This window comes from Pipistrellus kuhlii, unplaced genomic scaffold (genome assembly GCF_014108245.1).
Source record: "Pipistrellus kuhlii isolate mPipKuh1 unplaced genomic scaffold, mPipKuh1.p scaffold_m20_p_41, whole genome shotgun sequence".
In the NCBI taxonomy this organism is placed as follows: Eukaryota; Metazoa; Chordata; class Mammalia; order Chiroptera; family Vespertilionidae; genus Pipistrellus; species Pipistrellus kuhlii.
Window position 1 is genome coordinate 37,279 of NW_023425542.1, and position 22,216 is coordinate 59,494.

General features: G+C 52.9%; 1 protein-coding gene across 2 annotated transcripts in view; it reads right to left on the reverse strand.

Annotated features, from left to right (window-relative positions):
* CCDC88C (coiled-coil domain containing 88C) overlaps nucleotides 1–22,216 on the reverse strand; it is a 103,580-nt gene that overhangs the window by 10,356 nt on the left and 71,008 nt on the right. For both annotated transcript variants that reach the window (XM_045571934.1, XM_036411686.2), the window contains 10 exons: nucleotides 19,148–19,275; nucleotides 17,845–17,986; nucleotides 16,870–17,043; nucleotides 15,768–15,929; nucleotides 14,242–14,519; nucleotides 13,414–13,557; nucleotides 11,354–11,540; nucleotides 9,531–9,676; nucleotides 6,394–6,483; nucleotides 4,858–5,096 (listed from right to left, as the gene is read on the reverse strand). In XM_045571934.1, coding sequence (XP_045427890.1) covers nucleotides 4,858–5,096; nucleotides 6,394–6,483; nucleotides 9,531–9,676; nucleotides 11,354–11,540; nucleotides 13,414–13,557; nucleotides 14,242–14,519; nucleotides 15,768–15,929; nucleotides 16,870–17,043; nucleotides 17,845–17,986; nucleotides 19,148–19,275 — 1,690 coding nt within the window. The remainder of the gene's footprint in view (nucleotides 1–4,857; nucleotides 5,097–6,393; nucleotides 6,484–9,530; nucleotides 9,677–11,353; nucleotides 11,541–13,413; nucleotides 13,558–14,241; nucleotides 14,520–15,767; nucleotides 15,930–16,869; nucleotides 17,044–17,844; nucleotides 17,987–19,147; nucleotides 19,276–22,216) is intronic.

Genomic DNA, 22,216 nt, shown 5'->3' on the forward strand with positions numbered 1-22,216 from the left:
GCTGAATGGCAGGGCCTGGCCGTAGGCCTGAGCTGGAGGATCCAGGAAGCCGGCCCTCGCTCTCACCACAAATCACAGTTTGAGCCCCAGCAGCTGGGAGAAAATAAAGGACCAACTCAAGAGGCTCAACAAAACGCTGCTAAAAGCCCAACACTTTTAACTACTGGGCTCTCCTGCAGAGTAACACTGTCACTCAAATCTCTGGTTGAAAAAGACCTTGATGCACCGAAACCGGTTTGGCTCAGTAGAATGTCGGTCTGCAGACTGAAAGGTCCCAGGTTCGATTCTGGTCAAGGGCATGTACCTTGGTTGCAGGCACATCCCAAGTGGGGGATGTGCAAGAGGCAGCTGATCGACAATTCTCTCTCTCGTTGATATTTCTAGCTCTCTGTCCCTCTCTCTTCCTCTCTGTGAAAAGTCAGTAAAATATATTTTAAAAAAAAGGAAAGAAAAAGACCCTGATGGGTGTCTGCTCAGGGCCACCGGAGACCTGGGCCCGGGCCTGCAAGGTCCAGGAAGTGCGCCCTTAGGATTTGAGAAAGAAGTTTACTGCCACCCTAACCACCATTTGTTTAAGAAGTCTTCATCCCTGCAAGATTTTTACCTGGTGTTTTGAACTTTCTGCAATCTCTGAATTTTTTTTACCGTGAACATATACTCTTGTCAAAGTTAAATAAAATCCTAATTAAAAAACCTAAAAGATCTTCAACGACTTCTTAGTAGGAAGGGGATGGGCTCCAAACATGAGGGAGAAATTGATGTGGGTGGAGTTGTAGAAGCGTGAGGACCAGGCTGTTTTGCACAGTGTCCTGCTCCAGGCTGCCCAAGAGCGTGGACCCAGAGCCATGTCTGCTGTCGGGATTCTGACCCGTCTCCACCCTCTCCCAGGACCTGAACACCCCCCCCCCCCCCCCCGACCCTCAGCCACTCAATATCTGGACTCACGGTCAAGTCTGAAGCACCCAAGTCTTACGACTTCAAAATCAAGGGACATTTTGGATTCTGAAAGGTAACCTTGATGAGAAGCAAGACTCAAGGCTGGTGGGATGAATCGGACAGGCAGCCACTGCATGCAGTTAACACAAGGAGCAGAGGAGAGGCGGAGGTGAGCAAGCAGCAGCAATGGCAGAGACACCACACATTTCCAACAGCATGCTGGGAAGACAGGCGCAGGACCGGGACGTGGCCGCCCGGGAACCAGAGCAGGAGCATGAGACGAGGTCAGTGCCACACCAACGGACTGAACAGTGCGGCAGTCACGGATTTACGTCGATGATTACCTTGTTCCCATGGTGATACTGGCTTTCCATGTACAGATCCATAATAACCTTTCCTTTCAAAGTAAAGTTAAATGGGAACGGTGGATCGATTCAAGGGGAAACATGTAAGTGATCACAGAGGTGACACAGACATGGCAAACGCATGGAGATGGTGTGAGGATGGCTGAAGACAGAAAGCAGGGCAGTAGCTAAAGGCCCCTGTGGACCAGCGCTCCCAGCGTGACGGGGACTGGGAGCTGAGGTTCTGTCCGTCCATCGCTGCCCTCACAGCAGCATCCAAGATACCAGAGGACCATGGCTCGGTCCTACAACGGCACTCCGGGCTGAACCCTGGCTCAGCAACATCCATCCAATTATTCTACATGCTTGAGTGCAGCAATAAATTCTTCAAAACATAGAGCACATCTAAAAAGGGACTTATCTGCACAAGCCAGCCATCCCCTGCTCCGACAAGGGAAGTGGGGAAAGGGCAGTGGTTTCAAAGGTTGCTGCTTAAAAGACAAGTCTTTACGGAGGCCGCACATTTTAGGAAGCACAGTGACAGCGGATCAGTTCTGCGTGACACACGGCATGACATACGAGCCTGCGGGTGCGGGCGAGGGCAGCACGTGGCCAGGCGGGGACTCACGGAGCACGGACATCCTGGCCCACAGGCCTGGGCCTGGGCATGGCCGTCCCGAGGCTCCCCTAACCCTGCGCTGCGCTGGAGTGCCGTCCAGAGGGTGTGACAACTCATCTTCTTTTGAAATCAGAATCCACGTTGGTTGCGTTAAGCTTGGCTTGGAATTGGGGTCAGGAGGAGGGGTCCACTATGAGTCATCTGGCCTTTAGATACTGTTCTATGTTTGCTTGTTTAGATTTCAGAAATGAAGGAGGGTGCATGATGATGACACTGATAAAGGGAAAGGGTTAGAAATCTCCAATTTCTGAGAAAGGGGGAGGGTAGTTAGAGGCGGGTGGGATGTCAGAGGAAGACCAGAACCGCAGGCGTTTAGAGAAAGCCGGGTGGGCTGTTGGAGACTTGTCTTTGTCCTTGCTTTTGCTTCTCAAAAAGGGACTCTTTTTGCACCGAGTCGCTAAATTGTTATCCCCTGGATAACCCAAGAGAGGAAGGAAAAAAAAAAAAAGCAAATAAATGAAATGAATAATAACAAATGACGCTACATTGGCTAAACATACTTAGGAATCAGAATCCTGCCCAGGAGAGATGGAAACAATACTCACGGCTCAACCAGAACCAGGACTCGGTGAATCATTTAGGCTCCAACTCCGTTTCGTTAACTCAGTGGCACCCTTGTGCCAATGCTTTCCTTGGCACATGAGAAGTCTATATTGCTCTAGGAGCTGATGCATTAGACCATTTTTCAGTTTCAAAGTGTTAAGTTACTAAATAAGGATGCTTATTAATTTAGGACCTGGCTTTTCTTACTCATCCATTTTAATGACAGGCTCCCTGACAACGTGGCTCACACACAACTAAGTCCTGCTCCTGTTCAAAGACCTTGGGACACTCAGTGGTATGATTCTGGCCTGCTGTAATGAAATAGCCTACTTGAACTCTTCACTACTAAATAATCTCTTGTAGCAGGATGAGTTTAAAAGTAATGAAAATACCCTTTTGATACTGAAACACCATCTCCACCAATAATTATTCCCATTTAGATCCCTATGCATCCTCTACTCTAAACCTTCCCTTCACGGCCTTTAAATTACAGTCTGATCAGAGCAGAAATGTTCATGAACATAACTGATGTACCCAATGATTTCTGATTGAGGGTTCAAGTCCATAGAGGAACCAGGGTTACTTCTTTCCCCACAGCGCCACCTGCTGACCCCAGCTCACAGCACAGGATAAGGACTGACTGCTCAATGCTGGGGTCCAGGCTGGTTCAGCATCTTTAGGGAACCAAAGCAGCTTGAAATGCAGGCAATGCTCACTCACAGGGGTTAAAGTTCAAGCCCCGTAATCCGTCAGATCTGGGTTCGGATCCCAGCTCCACCACTTATTCTCTGGGCCAGTGCTTAATCCTGTCAAACCTCACTTTCCCAGCTCTGCAAAGGGGATAGGAGTCGTGCCTACCTCCCCCGGCAGTTAGACCTAAAGGCGGTAGATAAAGCAGGTGCACTACCTAAAGGTGCTGAGCCCAGGAAGCACCACTGCACGGCTGCCGTTACTAATATTTACACTGACCTGCTCATTCATGGAGCCCAACCACAGTTTGGATCAGTCAAGCTTTTCTTTCTCTGAAAGGGTTGCTAACTCAATTAGGCTAATTATATTCATTAAGTCAATGTAACACAAGTTGAGGTGATAAATGTCACAACATTTAAGGAGCCAGTATGAAATCCTGAGGCAACAGAACCCCTCTAGATAAAACAAATGTTAGTAAGCTTCATGATCATCTACCTGCACGAGAGCATTCACCTGCTGTACAGACTGGGAATGCAAGCATCAGTCCCCACACAGGGGGCATGCGTGTGCACACTTCACCTTTGCATCCTGAGTGACACACCAGGACTTGAAGTGGCGAATGCCACCCGGAGAGGCTTGTGCACACGTCACACTCCGAAGGCGGCTTGTCAGAGGCCCTGGGGCCTGTCAGGTGCTGTGACGCCAGCCTCTGAGAGCACAGGAGTCTCAGGCCCGGCCCTGGTCCTCAGAAAGCCCTAGTGTCCTTCCTAACATTTAGCTTTCTCAGGGGCATGTTGGGCAGGTTTACAGGTAAGTAATCTACATAATGATGTTTAATTAAAAGTGAATTTAAAAAGGAAGCCACGTTTAAGATGAGGGCTTTTAAAAATCAATTAGAAGATGCACATTTTCACCCCCAAACCTCACATCTCTGAAATCAGGAGGCAGCTTCGAGGATCTCTCTCAGTCACTGTCGGCTAAGTGGCAATTCTGACAAAATCATCACTGCCACCACCCGTTCATTTCCTTTTATGGGCACATAATCGTGCAGCTTCTAACTGACAGCTCTCAGATCTCATGAAACACATGCAGCTCATGCAACATCCACTGTGGAACCTCTGGCTCACACCCATCCACAGCCCTGAATTACCAGCACAGCGCCCTCTGGTGGGAGGACTCAAGGCCAGGAAGGTGGGAGAAGAGAACCCCACCTGCTATTCAGAGACAAAAAGATCAGAGCCCCCAAGGCCTTGCTGAAAACCTTGCACATGTCCATCACGTGTTAAATGCACTGGGACCTCCCTCCACAAGTGCCTTATTCTAGGCCTGGAAGATACAAGGAACCCCAAATCATACCCTCTTGAGCTCTCTGTGGGAACTGTATGGAGATCTGCTATGGACATTCCAGGACCCACCACCTGTGTGTGATGGGGAGGGTCTCATGCTGAAGGAACTAAATTGTTCTGGGATGAGACTGCCCCAACACTGACATGGGCTTATATTTTCTATCTGGTTGTTCACATATCTAAGGAGGGAGCACACCCCCTTCAGGCTCCTCACACGTGTGCACACCCAGCACGCCATGTGGTTGGTGCTGCCCTGTCCACGAAGGAGACCTGAGGTCCTCCCCTTCGTTTCCCGCCTGCAGCCAAGTCAGCCTCCTACCTTTCCCCACAGGCGCACTGTGGGTGACTCGCTCTTCTGCCCACGTCGAGCACGATGACGTGGCCTCCACGGGCTCCGGCTGGGGTTTTGGAGGCTGAGAAGCACTGGGCGAGGCAGTGTCTGAGGACTCCAGCGGCCAGGGAGGGCTGTCAGTGGTTGACTTAGGTCGTTCTCTGGGACCCTCTTTCTTTGGTTTCATTAATCTGACTAAGGCTTTGGCTCCAATCCAGTGGTTTTTCCTATCAGAAGTAGATTTTTAGGACACAGCCAACCCTCACTGCCCCTCCAGTGGGTCACTGGGAGTGCCATCACCCGACGGGGAAGTGGCCATTAGCTTAGGGTCCAGAAGGCTGGTGCTCTCCGATCATCGGATGTGGGACTCAGGGGTGGCACACCATTTACAGCTATTCTGCACAGACCGGGGGATGGCAGGAGCGTTCACTGTGGCAGGAACCCACGCTAGCCTCTTGGGGAAACAGAACTTCAAATACAGCTCTCAACGTTTGATCGCTTAAAGTACAGGAAGAGGTGCTGTGCTTGTCTATGTTTGTTGGCATTTTTGGCATTTTCCATCAAAATGCCATCTTTCAGGAAGAGTCGGGGACCTCCTCATCTTCAGCTGGAGTTAGTAATAGGAGGCACAGGCTGGCACACTCTGCCTATTCCTGGCATTGCGGAGTCTGGGTGAGGTGGAAGAGGGCAGGGCAGAGTGGGCCGTTTGAATTAAAAACAGTGAATTTAAAGGGTAATATATTGCACCTACTCGGAAATGGAGGCATTTGGCTAGAACAAGAACCGCATGTGGGTTCTAATCCCGGCTCTGCCACGGACTAGTACCGTGCTTACACAAATGGTTTAATTTCCTCATCGATGCCTCAGTTCCCTGTCAACAGAAGGGTCAGGCGGAGGGTGGGACATCCTGTGGTTCTGTGATGACAACAGAGAGGTCTTGCAGGATTCATGGTGATATGATCTCAAGGCTGGGCAGGGACAGGACAATCCGAAGACCCAGCTCCTGGGGCAGCTCTGCTGCACAGAGTGGGCCGGCAGCCTTGGGGACAGGGCCGGGGTGACCCGGGGCGCCCGCGCCCCCCCCCCCCCCCCCCCCGGCTGCTGCTCTGCAGAAGGGAATGTGTTTGTGAACCACCTGGGGCCCAGAGACTCCAGAGGAATGCAGGGAAGACCGAGAGGTTTCTGTGACTGAAGACCATGGGCGTTCTAGGTCCTGAAACCTACGGACACAGCCTGAGGGTCCTGCTTCAGTGGCTCTAAACCACAGACTCCCTGTCCCTTCCACAGGCTCACGGCCAGCTGGCCTTGGCCATCCCTCCCAGGACCACCCTGAGTACAGAGGGTGGGACCGAAAGAAACTAAATCCTTCCAGAGCTGGGAGACGTGCACACAGGGGACCTGCCATAGAGGGGAAGGTGCGGCCCAACAAACGGGTCCCTGCTCTAGCTGGCCACGGCTTCCCTCACGCGTGAAAGAGCAAGCTCTCTGTTCTGGCTTAAGTTACTGCTAATTAAGTTGACTCACTTCTTTGGAGCGGGATCATAGAACTTGTACTGATCCATGATTTTTTCTTCCAGTTTTTCCTTTTGTCTCTGCAAGGCATTTAGTTTGTCTCTATAAATAGGAAAGAAAGAAAAAAAAAAAAAACAATCTGGTTTTTAAAATAGGACACATAAATTGACTCATTGGCCCAGCCTGGGACCTGGCCCAGAATGGCCGGCATTTTCCTGGGACTCGGACATCACACTGCTCATGATGATCATCATCACCGAGTTAGGAATATGGAGACGGAAGCAGGTAACATGGCTCCGGGAACCTAACACGTGGAGACCTGCTGAAGTGCCGAGGATCAGGCTGCATGCCATTGTAGGAGAACAAACCCCCAACCACCTGAAACTCAGGGTCGGAAACCCGGAGGACTTTCCGGCCAGCTCCACTCGGGATGTTGAGCACTCGGGGCCGGACACAGGCGAGGCTGGCTCCTGTGGGGCCGGACGAGCGATACCTTTACTAGTGGGAGAGTTCTGCCTTCATCGAGGTAGGTGGGCATGAAGGTTAAAGAAGTCAGTTTAGCAAAGTCAGACCTCAGACCTTGGCCCGTTCCCATGCTGGTTCCCTCCCTCCCTCCCTCCCTTTCTTTTTTAAAAAAAATATATTTTATTTATTTTTTACAGAGAGGAAAAGAGAAACATCGATGAGAGAGAATCATCGATCAGCTGCCTCTTGCACACCCACTACTGGGGATGTGCCCGCAACCAATGTACATGCCCTTGCCTGGAATCGAACCCGGGACCTTTCAGACCGATGCTCTATCCACTGAGCCAAACCGGTTTCAGCCCCATGCTGGGTTTCTGATAACACTTCCATGCAAGTGAACTCAGAGCCTTCCAGGGGCCAGACAGAGAAGCTGAGGAGCAAAGCGGGCCTGGGAAGACAGGAGGGAGGGGTGGGGCCTGCGGCTTGGCTGAACGCAGGGCGCCACGTGGGACTGAACTCTGGCCCTGCGAACTGAGCGCCGCTTTCGATGTGGTGGAACTTCCAGAAGGATCCAGAAACCAGGTTGTGAAGCAAAAATCTCTTCATTTCTGTTGGCAATCAGCTCACATTTTTAAAAACACAGAAAGGACCAGAGACACCTCTTAACCCTTGGGCTGCTGGAGGGCATCCCTGCTCACTGGGAGAGGGAGCCTGGCCTTCCTGAGACAGACGGCACGGCATGCTTTCGTTTTGTCTTGTCCCAGAGTCCCCACAGGCCGCCAGCTCCTGTCCTGTTCCCTCGTCTTCTCTGTGGCCTTAACAGCTCAGATCCTGGCTTCCTGGCTTGAAAATGAGTCCTCCGACCGAGGCAACTGCTCAAGCTCCTTGGGCCATGAAGCTGCCGAGGTCCCACCTACCACCAGGGTTTTCCCGAGAGTTCACCGTGAAGTAAGCGCCCCGTGAGAAGTGATGGCTCCCAAACGACTAGGCCCCTGAGCACCCTCTCTGCTCCCAGCGCCCTTGGCACTGTTCTTCGTCTGTGCCCTTCTCTTCCCACAGCCGTGCTGCTTGGCCTTCTGCCAGAGCGCTTTCACATAGGGCTCTGACCAGCCCTCCACCCCTAGGTGCACAGACTCCCGCAGGGCAGGCACCACACCCTCCCCGGACTGGGGGCACACTCTGCTCAGAGCAGGCTCAGCAAGCCTGCCATCTCCCTGGCCTCCTGCAGACACTGTCTAATGCAAAACCACTGGGCACCAGGCCCCATGATTCTCACTGGCACCTGCCCAACCTCTGCTGGTCATTTTTACCCGCTGCATTACAGAGAGCCAACTTCAGGCACAGTCATCTCTACCCCAAAACTACAGTGTGGCTTTCCACGTCAGCATCCTGGGTAGGTGGCCAACCACCTGTAGACGAGCAGAAGAATCCGAGAGAATAGGAAAGCAGCACCGTGACCCCAGGGAGCTGGGACAGTGCCCCCATGGTCACTGTGGCCATGTCCCTCTGTCCCACATGGCCAGCCATTCCTGATCACAGGGAAGGACAGGCCAGCAGCACGGCACCGAGGGGGGAAGACCACCCTGGACCCACAAGATGCATCTCGGGTTACCTGACTTCCTACCACAAGGCTTCCAACACCAAGGCTCTTCCTCCTGCCCTCCTTTCTGGCAGCTCCTGGGCCTGCAGACCAGCTTCCCATCAACACTCACTTCCCTGTGAACCCAACCTTTTAGCCGGGCATGGACGCCTTCCACAGCTGGGCGCCACCTGCTGCCGCCTTCCCTCCTGCCACTGCCTGCACCTTCCCTGCACCCAGACCCCCGTGCTCCACCTTCACATCCCCCCACCGGCCTGCCCTGTCCCCATCCGGGTCAGCAGCAGCACCCCAACTCCCACCACCACGCTTCCTTCTAGGCTTCTATGAAGCTCCTCATCATCTGTCTGCTGTGCACACAGCTCTGCTCACATCCCATCACGCCTACTAGTTCCTGGCCACCAGGTCACTGGTCTGTGCACCTCGAAGGGCCTATGCCAAAGCCAGGAATGTGTCCTGTCGGCAGAAGAACAACCTCAGTGCACCAATGACCCTCTCTCCAGCCTGTTAAGGGAAATCACACAGAAACAGCTCAGCCCACCATGTGAATTCCTCCCCTAGGCACCTCTCTTTACCGCTGTCATATTTTTAAAAAGTAAACTTAATTCTAAGAGCAGATTAAGAAGTGTCTGGCAGTGACTTTAAAAAGCAAACAAAAGTCAACCATGCTGCCCTAACCAGTTTGGCTCAGTGGATAAAGCGTCGGCCTGCAGACTCAAGGGTCCCAGGTTCCATTCCAGTCAAGGGCATGTACCTTGGTTGCGGGCACATCCCCAGTAGGGTGTGTGCAGGAGGCAACTGATCGATTTTTCTCTCTCTTCGATGTTTCTAACTCTCTCTCCCTCTCCCTTCCTCTTTGTAAAAAATCAATAAAATATATTAAAAATAAAAAAGCCAACCACCCCTACTGGCAGAAATCTAGAACCATTCCAGGGAAAACAAGAGGAGGATGAGCTGGGAAGGTGGTCTGTCCCCTTGCCCTTGGGACACTAATGTGCCAGGGGGCCCTCTGCCCAGAATGTTGAGGCTCAGGCGTGGAGCTGGAAGCCAGGACCCCTTTGTGGACAGGTCAGCCCACACCACTTACATGTACTGCTTCTGCTCCTCGTGGTACTGGTCCTTGTTCTCCATGTTCTGCTCTAGCAGCCTCTGGTTCTGCTCATTCAACATCTGGATCTGGCTCACAAGGTGATGATTTTCTTCCTCCAAGTTCCCCTTGAGACGGGAGAGCAGCTGAAACACACATGGACAATGTCTCACACACCCTCCTGTGATCCCACTGCTGGGAACCGACCTCCAGAAGAAGAAACAGGCCATGTGCACAAAGAGGGCCATTTTGGTATGACCTACGCCAGTGGGAAGGACCAACACAGCCAATGACATGGGATGGCCAAATGCACCGTCCAATCAGGCGTATTGAAAACGCAGCCAGTCTGAGCCGAGTGGTGCCATAAGTGCAGACATCCAACAGGTTCTGAGGATTTAACCATTTAAAAATATCTCATTAATAAACTGTCCGGCTGGTGTGGCTCAGTTGGTTGAGCACCATCCCATGCACCAAGAGGTCACAGATTTGATTCCCGGTCAGGGCACATGCCTACGTTGCAGGCTGGATCCCCAGTAGGGAGTGGGCAGGAGCCAACAGATCCATGTTTCTCTCATCAATGTTTCTCCCCCCCACCCCCCCACCCCCCCACAAAAAAACCCATTTAAAAAAAAATCTTATTTATAAGCTTTTGGGGGTTACGTGTGATATTTTAGATATAACAGCTAAATAAAATATGTAATTAAAATGAATCCCACCTGTTTCCTTTCATTTTTAAAAGTTATGTATTGCGTATGCTGGCCTGCATTACATTCCTATTGGACTTCTCTGCTCTAGATGGGGTTAGCACACTTCTTCTCTAAAAGCGGGACAGTAAGTGTTTCAGGCTTTCCAGGGTGGCGGTCTCTGCTGCAGCTAATCAACTCTGTTATGACCGCAGGAAAGCATCCAGAGATAAGATGTACAGGCCTGGGTGGGCAGTGTTAAAAACACACAACAAACTTTACTCCTGGACACAGACCGTTAAATCTCATATCATTTTCATTTGTCACCAAATATCACTCTTTCTTTGATTTTTCCCAACCATTAAAAACTGTAAAATCCATTTCTGGTTCACAGATATATAAAAATAGGTATAGGGAGGCTAGATCTGAATTTTGGGATGTGTTTGGCCAACTCCTGCTCTAGAATATCATCCTGGTTGGTGTAGCAGGAAAGTTGTAAGCTTTGATTTCAGACAAACTGGGTTCCAAACTCACTACTTAAAAGAGGGTCGAGGGTGGGTACTCCAGCTCACAAATCACTGCAAGGATTCAATGAAAGGGCACGAGTGAGCACATAATGTTCAGCCAAGGGTTCGGAAATGAAACAGTACTTGGCGCCTGCCTGCGTGGCTCAGTGAGTGGCTGAGCATCGACCTATGAACCAGGAGGTCACGGTTTGATTTCAGGTCAGGGCACATGGCTGGGTTGCAGGCTTGATCCCCACTAGGGGAGGAGTGGGGAGTGGTGGTGGTGGTGGTGTGTGTGCAGGAGGCAGCCAATTGGTGATTCTCTCCTATAGCTGATGTTCCTGTCTCTCCCTTCCTCTCTGAAATCAATAAAAATATATTTAATAAACACAGTACTTGGCTGTTTTCATGTACCACTGACCCTGCAAAAAGCGAAGGTCAGGTGAAAGGTGTTTCTAACCAGTCATGGGGTTTGTTCCCTTCAAATGCCCCTAGCTTCCTCTCGGCCTGTGTGTGGCATTCACTCTCAGCTTTTGAGCACAGACGCCAGTGAGGACCCATTCCCACCTGGCTGAGCCAAGGCTGTTGGCCAGGGAACAAGCCCAGTGTCCTGAGCCCACCGCCCAGGCCTCACCTCGCAGTGGTGGTCCAGCTTGGTCAGTGAGAGGTCCATGCTCTGGTGCTCCTCCTTCAGCTCATCGTACCGGGCCTGCCAGCGGTTCACCTCCAGCTGCGAGTTGTTCAGCAAGGTTTTCAGCTCCTTGGTGTGGGCGTGCAGCTCCTCGTACTCCCCCTTCAGCTGCTGGTGCAGGAAGCTGACCCTGTGGTGGAGAGCCACAGGGCCGAGGGCTGAGGAGCACGCCCAGCCTCGGTCCCCGGTGTGCACCTTAATCAAAACCACCACCTCTCTGAGTGTTTCCCGTGTGTAAATGAAGGTTGAACAAAATCAGCAGTTTTCGCACTGTGTCCATGGGGGTTCTAGGAGGCTAGCCCAGGTGCACTTCTGTGGGCTGGGGGGACAGGACAGGCAGGCGCGGACACCACTTCAACAGAGCATCCGGACTGAAAAAGTCCTTCTTATGGAAGGCTCTGGCACGTCTGTCAACTTGGAAAAAAGGTTCTTCTATTAAAATTCTTTAAAAAAATACACACATGGAATCAGAACATATTTGCTCTAAAACTCTATGTCTGTGCTCAGCTCTTCTCCCCAATTCCAATCCCCTTTCTAATTTCAAATTGTGAGACAAATAAAATATGAGATTCTGAGTATGATGTAAAGCCACCGAAATCATCATCATCATCACCATCATCATCCAACTGGGTTTCCTGGGGAAAGATTTATACCAGAAAGCTCACATGACCAGAGGCTTATGGACTCAATTCGAACATAAAAATGTCCAGTTTGGTTCACAGAGGGTTTTTTTTTTTTGGTAAATCAATTAGTTTATCAACACTTAAAATTTTTTATATTTTTTAGTAAAATTAATTAGTTTCACATCAACATTTAGGTAACTAGCTTATGGGAGGGAAAGGGGAAGCATAAACAAAAGGATGACCTGGCAGCCCGGGCCTGCCTCCCCGCTCATAGCACTCAGAGGCTGTCACTCCTTCCCCACCTGCTGGACCTGCCGGGACACTGGAGGCACCTGAGCCTGTAGCCCCGATACATATTAAAACCAGGCTGTGGGAAGGAAAGCTTCATATGGTCCTGCCTCTGGGTTGAGACAAGACCTGGATTTGAATCCTTACTAGGAGCATGAACTTGAAGAAGTTATTTAATCTCTCTCAGTCTCTCGCCTCATCTGTAGTGTTTTTAAAGAAAAGAAATAACAATACTGCAGTCAATTTTCATGATTCATGGTATAATGTCCTAGCAAGCCACCGAGAACACTCATTTAGTGGATACTGAAACTGTCCCCGCCGGTTCCTGTGAGTCTCTGGTCACATTTTTATCAATGGTTCAGGTCGTCAAGCCGCCTTGTGTAGTATACCTACAGCCAAGAGCACCACATTCGGGACCAAAATGAACCCCATGTGGCGCTGCTTTACTCCCCGTGAGGCCCAACGCAGCCTTGCACTTGGGGACACTTCGGCACTCCATTTGGGGGCCATTTCAAACAGCAATGTCATCACCAAAAAGCACAAAACAGAACTCCATGGCACTCACTGGACCACAGAGGGGACTCTGGTTTGCAGTGTGAGAGCTGAAACAAGGCAGGAGCCAAAGGTCTTGTTCAACCTCATCTGCAAACGTGCCCATCAGGCGACTCCAGTAGCTCACAGTGTGGACAGGCCCATGAAAGGCCACGGCTACCGATTTGGGGTTCAAGTGCATTCAGCGAGGAGGTGAATACACCAATAGGGAATGCATGAATGCTGAGGACCGAGTGTCTCTCCCTCACGGGGTGGCTGGTGTAGAGGATGAAGGGGCCCATGCCCGATACAGTCATCACCATCATCAAGGTGGGAGGGGAGGGCACCCAAGCCTAGACAATGCGGCATCCCAGTGCTGCTATCCTTCCATCCAGCCACCAGCTGGCGGGCCTTTACCTTGTGACCGTCCAGCTGTGACATGACAGGGAGGGGAAAGATACACCATTGCCAGGAGACTGGCTTGAGCTTAGCTCAGTGGTGCGGAGTGAGCTGCTCTGAATGAAACCTGGCAGATGCCACAGCAGGGGCGGAGGCGGTTACCTGTCCAGCTCTCCCCGCAGCCTCTGGTTCTCGCTGGTGGCAATGGCGTTGGTCTTCTGCTCCTGCTGCAGGGCCTCCCGCTCAGTGGTCAATACCTTCTCTAGCTCCTCCAGCTCCGCCTTGTGCTTTAGCAGGTCCTCGTGCCTGAGGAGGGAAACACATCTGCTGGGAACGGACACCGCAGGAGACTGCACAGCCTCCATGAGCGGCTTCTCTCTGCAGAGCCGCTCTCTGGGAGACGGGCATGGGCAGGGAGCGAGGCCAGACAGAGAAACGGGAGAGTGGCAGATGGGACAGACACTGGGCCCAGCTTTGGGGGTCTCCTCCAGTCCCGGAGTCCCTCTCCTTCCACGTGACGTGTTCCTAGAGTACCTTCCAGTCCCTGTTAAATCAGCCTCCCTCTGTTACCCTACTGGGAACCATGACATATATTCTAAAGTTTAAAAAAAAAAAAAAAAAAAAAGCCCAGGCTTTGAGACTTGGGCAGGGAAGAAAAGGCCTGGAAGCCGGTAAGGCACATCTGTGTCCACCGGCAGCTGTGAGGAACGTCCCCTCCTCGTGCTTGGCTGGGAGAGGAGAGGAAGAGGGGGCAGGAATGCCCGGGGGAGCAGGCACCCCAATGCTGACTCATGGTTTCCCAGAGCCGGGATCAGCCGGGCACACCCTTCTCCCCTCAGGGACCCTCCTGCCTTCAGCCTCCAGCTGCTCCAACCCCACATCGCTGAGGGGGACGTCCCGTTCACTGTTCTTCACTGTGAGGCAGCGGGTCCAGAGGAACCCCGAGGGGCCGGAGCGAAGGGGGCAGGAGCCGGGGAGCCGGGCACGCACCTCTCGCCGAGCGTCCTGTGCTCCAGCTCCAGCGTCCGGTGCAGGGTCTTCAGGCGGCTGTGCTGGCCGAGGAGGGCCTCGTGCTCCACGGACAGGTGCTCGTGCAGCGCGCCCAGGCGCGCGTGGTCCTGCAGCAGGGCCTCGTGGGCGGCTGCCAGCTGCTCCTGCTGCTTCTGCAGGCTCTCGTGCTCGCTCTCCTTGGCCGCCTGCTGGTTCTGCAGCAGCGTGTACTGCGCAGTGAGCGAGGCACTCTGGGAGCTCAGGGTGGAGTTTTCCACCTGCCGGAGGGAGAAGGTGGTGATGCCTCACCGGGCGCAGACCCCAGGGAGCCACAGACTCCCCAGCCCCGCACCCCCGCACATAGTGAGGGGCCAAGAGCAGGGCAAGCGCAGACACCAAGATAGCAGGGACTCTCAGGGCGGCAAAACCCAACTGTTAAGGACCTGCACTGGAAGGGCCCAGCCCCCCTTCTCCTGTGGCTCGGCCCCCAGCCCTCCTCCTGGAGACCGGCCACCAGGTCCCCGCAGGGTGTCTCAGCGAGCTCTGCAGGTGCTTCCCCTCCCGGCTCTGCCTGAGGGGACAGTCCGGCAGACATGGACTATCACGTGGTGCTAAACTGAGTTTGCGCCCCTCCCCACACACATAACTTCTTTGGCCCAACCATGCCCTTTCTCTGGATAAGCACCTTGGGTGCCCTCTTGGACGACTATTAAAAGTCCGTTAAAAACTAAATACACAGAAAATCAGTAAAGATATAGAAACATCTGAACACTACCAGCCAGTTTAACCTGATACCTCCAGAACCATCCAACATCCAAAACTACCAGGAAACTGAAGAGGAAGAAGCCCGTCCTAACTCGTTCCGAGGCCAGAATGACCCTGATGTCCGAGCCAGACGCAGACACGACAATAGCAAAAAGACAACAAAAACGGAACTACAAACCAAGACCCTATTTTATTTTAATAGAACAAATCCCAATCTCTTTGCCAAATGGCTTCCTGTTTACTGTCCCTGACGCCCGAGTTACGTATTTGCAAACACTTCTCTCGGGAACGGCATTAATAAACGATCACGTGTGTTCCCACCATCTGTTAACCATAACTATACACCAACGCCCTGGCCTGTGTGGCCCAGGTCTGCTGGACGCGCTCCTGACTTCACGCCCGCCTTCCCCAGCGGAGATGAAAAACCCACAGTAGCTTTAAAAAGGCTCTGCCAGGCCCGACGGTAAAGGAGCCTGGTCAGCTCTTGAACTAACTTAGCTGACCCCAGAGATTCTTTTCCATGTCATTCCTAAGAAAGTTCCCAAGAGGAGACGTCGGGAAACAGATGAGACCGCAGCCGCATGCTCACTCACGGAAACCGGCTCATCAACCATCGCCACCGTCAAAGACCCTGAGGCTACAAAGAACTGGTTACAAACATGGCATAACGGAACCCCAAACTCTCCCGTGCTCTGTCCTGCTGACTCCGAGGCATCCGAGCCCAGGGCTGGTCTGTCTCCCAGCACCCCCTCCTGCCGCACCTGCAGCTTGGCCGTCTGGGTCTGCAGCGTGGTGTTGTGCTCCTGCAGGAAGGCGCTCTGCTTCTGCAGCGTCAGGATCTGGCTGCTGAAGGCCACGTTCTGGGTCTCCAGGTGCTGCAGCTGGTCCCTGAGCAGCTGCTTCTCAGCCTGCAGAGCCGCATTCTGGGGGGGAAGCACGAGGCCGTCAGACACCCCCTGGCGAACGGTGCTGGAGTTGTAAGGAACCCTCAGAAGTGGGCGCTTTGGGGGCCCAAAGCCAGCCTGCTCTCTCCTGGAAAAACCACACCTAGTTCTGGGGGGTATGTGCTTTCAAGATAGAAAAGAAGACACAGGAAGGGGATTCTGCTGAACTGGGGGTGTGAGCGGGAGGCAGAGGCAAGCGTGTCCTTGCTCTCAGATGCTTTTCTCCTTTTCCTGGTGAACACCCGAGAGCGTGTCTCAGAGGTGGCTCCTGCTCCATGAGGCTGATGGAGCCCTCCGATGTGCCGCCACCTGGCCAGGAGCCAGGGCATGGGGTCGCCGGGCTCCGTGGGCTACCTCACTAGCACGGGACCTCGGTCAGGCCTTGGACTGCCTCACTTTCTCACCCATCAGGTGGTGAAAACCATCACTATCTGCTCATACGACGACGGGGAGGGTGGAATAAAATCGGGGCTCAGACATACATGGGCAGACTTTTTCCTGAAGGGCCAGAGAATAAATATTTTGGGTGCCAGCCTTGTGGTCTCTACCCCACCACTTAGCCCTGCCCACAAGACAGGTACACCAAGGGCGTGTCTGTTCCAATAAAACCTCTTTACAGGAGCAGGCACCAGCCTGGCTTGCCGACCCCGGCACAGAGCACCGACACAGCGGGGCGGAAACGGAGTACGGCCACAGGCCAGGTCTGAGGAGCAGGAGGGGGGTCACCGTGGGGAAATGGGACCATGCCTTTACGTCAGGAATGCTGAAGGAACCCAGAGCTCCTAGGACCTGCCAGGACACATCAAGAAGTGTCCAACTAGACCGGGCTAAGCCAGCAGATCCTACATCCGGTGTCCTCTCCAGTGAGGATGAGGAGTGGGATGGCCTGAGCGACAGGGGGAGGGGGGCAGCGACTCACGTTCCGCTCCAGCTCGATGGCCCGGTCCTTCACCCGGAGCAGCTCCATGGTGGCCTCCTTGTGGCTCGGCCCCCAGCCCTCCTTGTCCTGGTGGCCGGCCACCGAGGTCCCCGCAGGGTGTCTCAGCGAGTTCTGCAGGTGCTTCCCCTCCCTGAGGAGCTCGCACTCCTTCAGCTGCGGACACAGGAGCACAGAGGCACACGTGGGGTGGGAAGAGGCCTGTGCAGAGCCCGAGGCAGCCAGGGATCGGCCCCCACACACCCACCCTCCCCCACAGCGGCTGGACAAGGAGACAGACAGCCTGCGGTAACGGGTGGAGGCGCACACCGCCTCAGTCCTGCTCTCCTTCCTCCCAGGATGACAGGAAGGGCAGGGGCCTGGGACCCCATCCTGCCCCAGCCTGACTTTAGCCACCCGACAGGCAGGTCTCTTCACCCCTGAGCCTCAGCGGTCCGCCCCCTCAGAGGGAGGTGAGCTGTGAGAAGAGGGACCAGGTGACGTCAGAAAGCCCCTATCGGCTCTAGAATCGCTTTGTTCTAGATTCCTTATCCAATCACGCAACCAAGAAATGTGCCAAGAATTCATAAAGGAGAGACGGGAGGGTGCCTGTGTGCACACATGTGTGGATAGCACACATATGGACAGCAGGTGTGCACCAGGAGCAGATTTGCACATCCTTAAGTGCCTCTGTGCACCTGTGTGTCCCATGGAGGGTGCTCATTACTGTCTGGGGCCCCATGCCCATTCAGTAGGTTCTCACCAGGATCCCCAGATCTCGCCTCCTCTCCCCACAAACCTGATTCACTCTCTGGATGTCCAGCCCTGACGGCATGATCTGAAATAGCTCCCTCCAACCCACACCTGCGCCATGAGAGGGCGCACAGGCTGCCCCTCTGCTGCCGGGCGAGGCACCGGGGAGGACGAGGCAGGGACCTCCCGGCAGGACCCAGCACCGTCCCTGACAGCAGCTCTTACCGCCTGGAGCTCCTTCTGCAGCTCGCGGGTCAGGCTGGCCTTCTCTTCCACCTGAGCTTCCAGGAACACGATCTTTTCTTCTTTCATGGCCAGCGTCGTCTTTAATGCCGATTCATTCCTGCCCTCCAAGATCTTGTATTTTCTGAAGAATACAAGGACACAACACTATCATTTGTCTGCCTTTTCCACCCACGAGCTCCCGACCTCCCAGCTGCCACACCTCCCTCCCCATGAGGCAGGTTCCCTCTGCACCGGGCAGCATGCCGCCCAGACCAGCCCGCCAGAGCCCACCCGAACTCCCTGTCAACATGCCTGTGACACATCACACATCACTGGGCAGTTGCATAATCGTTGCCATAGAGAGGGGTTATCACGGGCTTTTTACAGAAGAGGAAACTGAGCCTCAGAGAGGTTAAGCCACTTGCCCAAGGTCATCGTGCCCAAGGTCACCGTGCTATTCTCTAGCATAGGGGTGTCGAACTCAATCAGAGAAGGGGCCAAAATCTAAAATCCAGCCTAAATCGCGGGCCGAATGGTTTACTGAACAGTCATAAACTGTCATTGTGATGGAAACGCAGCGGAGTGCAGTGATGACAGCGCGGTGCGGGCCACATTGCAAGGCCTGGCGGGATGGATTTGGCCCGCGGGCCTTGTGTTTGACACATGTGCTCTAGCACGTGGATGCTGTCAGCTACAAGTCCAGCAAAAAATTAAGGACACTGGATTCCCTTGAAAAATGAGATCATTTAGGAGAGCATTGCAGGAAAAGGCTACAATAAGCTTTTTTTTTGTTTTTTTGTTTTTTAATTAAAGGGCTGGGGTATTGGAGAGGGATAATACTAGTAGTTGGAACAGAGGACTGCTCGGGCAGTAAAAACATCATGGATACTACGATGTACACGTCATTATCCATCTCGCCATGCCCACACGAGGCTCGCCAGGAGCAGTCCCTCATTAAACCAGACTGTCAGTGCAGGTCCATCGAGTAACAAATGGGCCACCATGGGGGGCGACGGTGATGGTGAGGCAGGGGGGCATATGGGAAATCTCAATACCTTCCCCTCGATTTTACCGTGAACCCAAAACTACTCTAAAATAAAAGCGTCTATTAAAAAAACAAAAGTAGCCTTTTTGTGGACAAAAGAGTCTCCATCCTCTCCTTGGGAACCTCCAGGAAGGGGACTAGATGTGAAGGACGAAGGCCCTGGGCTGTGAAGGCTGAGCAGAGCTGGGAGCTGGGGCGGGCGCACCAGGGGCGGGCACGGGCTGTGGGGCCTGCGGACGTCCCGGGGAGGGTGCTCACCGGTCGCTGTCGCAGTTGTCGTCCTGCAGCAGCAGCTCCTTGCAGAGGCCGACCTTCTCCAGCTCCTGGCCCAGTTTGTCCAGCTCGCTGGTCAGCCGCTGGCTCTTCAGCTTCTCCAGCACCAGTTCCTGTAGGACAGGGAGGGGACGAGCTGGGCCAGGAGCCAGCGGCGACGGCCGAGCGCAGGCTCTTTGGAAGGCTGAGCAGGTGCGTTCCCAGGACACTGGGGCTGGGCGGGCGGTTTGATGGGGGCGGGTGAACCCCTCTTCCAGAGAGAAGGGTGTACACACCCTTCCAGCCAGCGCAGACGGCCAGGCCACACGACCGTGCACCAGGCCAATGAGCTCCACGCACATCCATACACGTGTGTTGGAAACATTGTCACATGGATCTCCGGTTAGGAGGCTCACATTCCAATGACCTCCTCTTTTAGGGAGGACTGTAATTTAATGCTTGTGGCAGAGAATTTGGAACAAACACAAAGTACAAATGGAAGAAGATTTCATTTTAAATTCTGGTTTTGATTTACTTTTCAAAAGTGGGTGCGGCTCTCATTGAGGTGGTTGCTGTAGTTAGTCCACCTGCTCCCACCCCTCTTTGCAGCTCTCCAGCAGCTAGTTTTCTACCCGGTGTCTCAGCTAGCTGCACGCATGCCTGCCCCCTCCAAATCCGCAGGCTCGGACCACCAGTATGACCGAGAAAGGAGCTCCCCATTCATTCTACCAGCAAATCTCCAGCCACCCTGTGGCGAGGTGACGACAGGTGACAGGTCCCAGCCGGTGGGCTGTGTGTGGAATGACCTCATCACTTCCTAGCCTCAGAGCTGAGAAGAGCTGGTGTGTAACCTGCCAGTTGCCTTTCCCCAGCCATGGCCACCGCTCAGACCTGCTGAGGTGGTGGTGCTGTCAGATCAAAGCGGCTGAGTCCTGGTACAGGTGACAAGCTTCCGGGAGAGTCTCCTGGACGCTTGTGAGTGAGAAGTAAGCCTGCACGTGGCCATCCACTGCGGTTCTGGTGCTGTCTGTTACTGCAGCGAAACCTCACCCATGCTCACAGAGGCGGGACTATGAGTCGGCAGCATGCTCATCTGCCTGCAAGGATTGTGCTCTTGTGAGCGTGAGATGAGACCCATGCTCGCCAAATCTATTTCCCTTTCTTCCTGGAACACACTTCCCAGCCTCCCTTGTCGCTAGGTTCAGTCGTGTGGCTGGGTTCTGCCCCATGAAGTGTGGTCTTTCTCACTCACTCTCTTTCTCCTCTGCTGGCCACATGCAAAGGAGCCAGGAGAGGACTCCCCTAGGCCAGTGGTCGGCAAACTCATCAGTCCACAGGGCCAAATATCAACAGCACAACGATTGACATTTCTTTTAGAGAGCCAAATTTTTTAAACTTAAACTTCTTCTAACGCCACTTCTTCAAAATAGACTCGCCCAGGCCGTGATATTTTGTGGAAGAGCCACACTCAAGGGGCCAAGAAGCTGCGTGTGACTTGTGAACCGCAGTTTGCTGACCGCGGCCCTAGGGGATAGCCACACTGAGCTCCCACACGCTTGAGACTCAGCTTCTGTGTCGGGCTATTCGGGTGAAGCTGCACCAGAGCACTATTCCCCCTAACACGCTGCAGACACGCCCCGTGGCCCAGGCCGAAGGTTCCAGGGAAGCAGATCACCCATTTGCCAAGAAACTGTAAAACAATCCACACCCTTTGGTCCTGCAATTATACTTCTAGGCTAATCCTGAGAAAAGAAACCTGTCTGTGAAGGTGCACATGTCCAGTGTTACTTAACTAGTGGAGGCTCCCTCCCCCCGCCGGCACCCCGCCAGGGGAAAGATGTGCCCGAGGAAGATGCCCTCTGCGCTACGGGGGGTGACTCCACACAGGAAACCAGGAGGGCTGACATCCAAGCTCTAACCCCAGAGCCTGCCCTGGGTTCTCCTCACACAGCTCCCGCCCACTCGGCCCTCCCACATTAAAGGAGAGGAGACACATAAGTAAAAAGTAAAAGGAGGAGAAGACAGCTAAGAACTGAACTATGGCATCAAAGTGTGGAAGAGAATTCAGACATTTTATTTTATTTATTTATTTTTTAAAAATATTTTTTATTGATTTTTTTACAGAGAGGAAGGGAGAGAGAGAGAGCGAGCTAGAAACGTCGATGAGAGAGAAACATCGACCAGCTGCCTCCTGCACACCCCCTACAGGGATGTGCCTGCAACCAAGATACATGCCCTTGACCAGAATCGAACCTGGGACCCTTCAGTCCGCAGACCGATGCTCTACCACTGAGTCAAACCGGTTTTAGCGAATTCAGACATTTTAAAAGACTGAATGTAAGGGATCAAGATGAGGATGTCTTAAAAATCATCAGTACACCTACACAATGGAACACTACTCTACCATGAAAAGGAAGGAAACTGAACTCTTTGCAACAGCAGGGGTGGACCTGGAGAGCATTATCTTAAGTGAAATAAGCCAGTCAGAGAGAGAGGCAGGTACCGTACTATTTCATTCATATGGGAATTTCATGAGCAAATAGAACCACCGAGCAAAATAGAGAAAAACTCATATATAGAGAGCTGGCAGGCAGCTTTGGCGGGGGGTGGGTGTTCAGGACGGTGGTGGTGGGATTGAGCAAACAGAGAAGAAAAAAGCAAGAACTAATAGACATGAGAGAGCCAGGTGGTGATTGTGGGAGGGTGGTGGGAGGAGGTGAAAGAGGACATAACGGGGATAAATGGTTGATTTAAAAAAAAAGTAGAAAAAATAGAAAACAGCCTAAATGCTAAAAAAACCAATTACAGTAAGTTATATGTGGCTTCAAGCTTAATTTACTTTTTAAATATAGTTTTATTAATTTCAGAGAGGAAGGAAGAGGGAGAGATAGAAACATCAATGATGAGAGAGAATCATTAATTGATTGCCTCCTGCACGCTCCCTATTGGGGATCGAGCTCACAACCTGGGCATGTGCCCTTGACAAGGATTGAACCTGGGACCCTTTAGCCTGCAGGTTGAAGCTATATCTGTTAAGCCAAACCAGCTAGGATATAAAGCTTATTTAACATAATG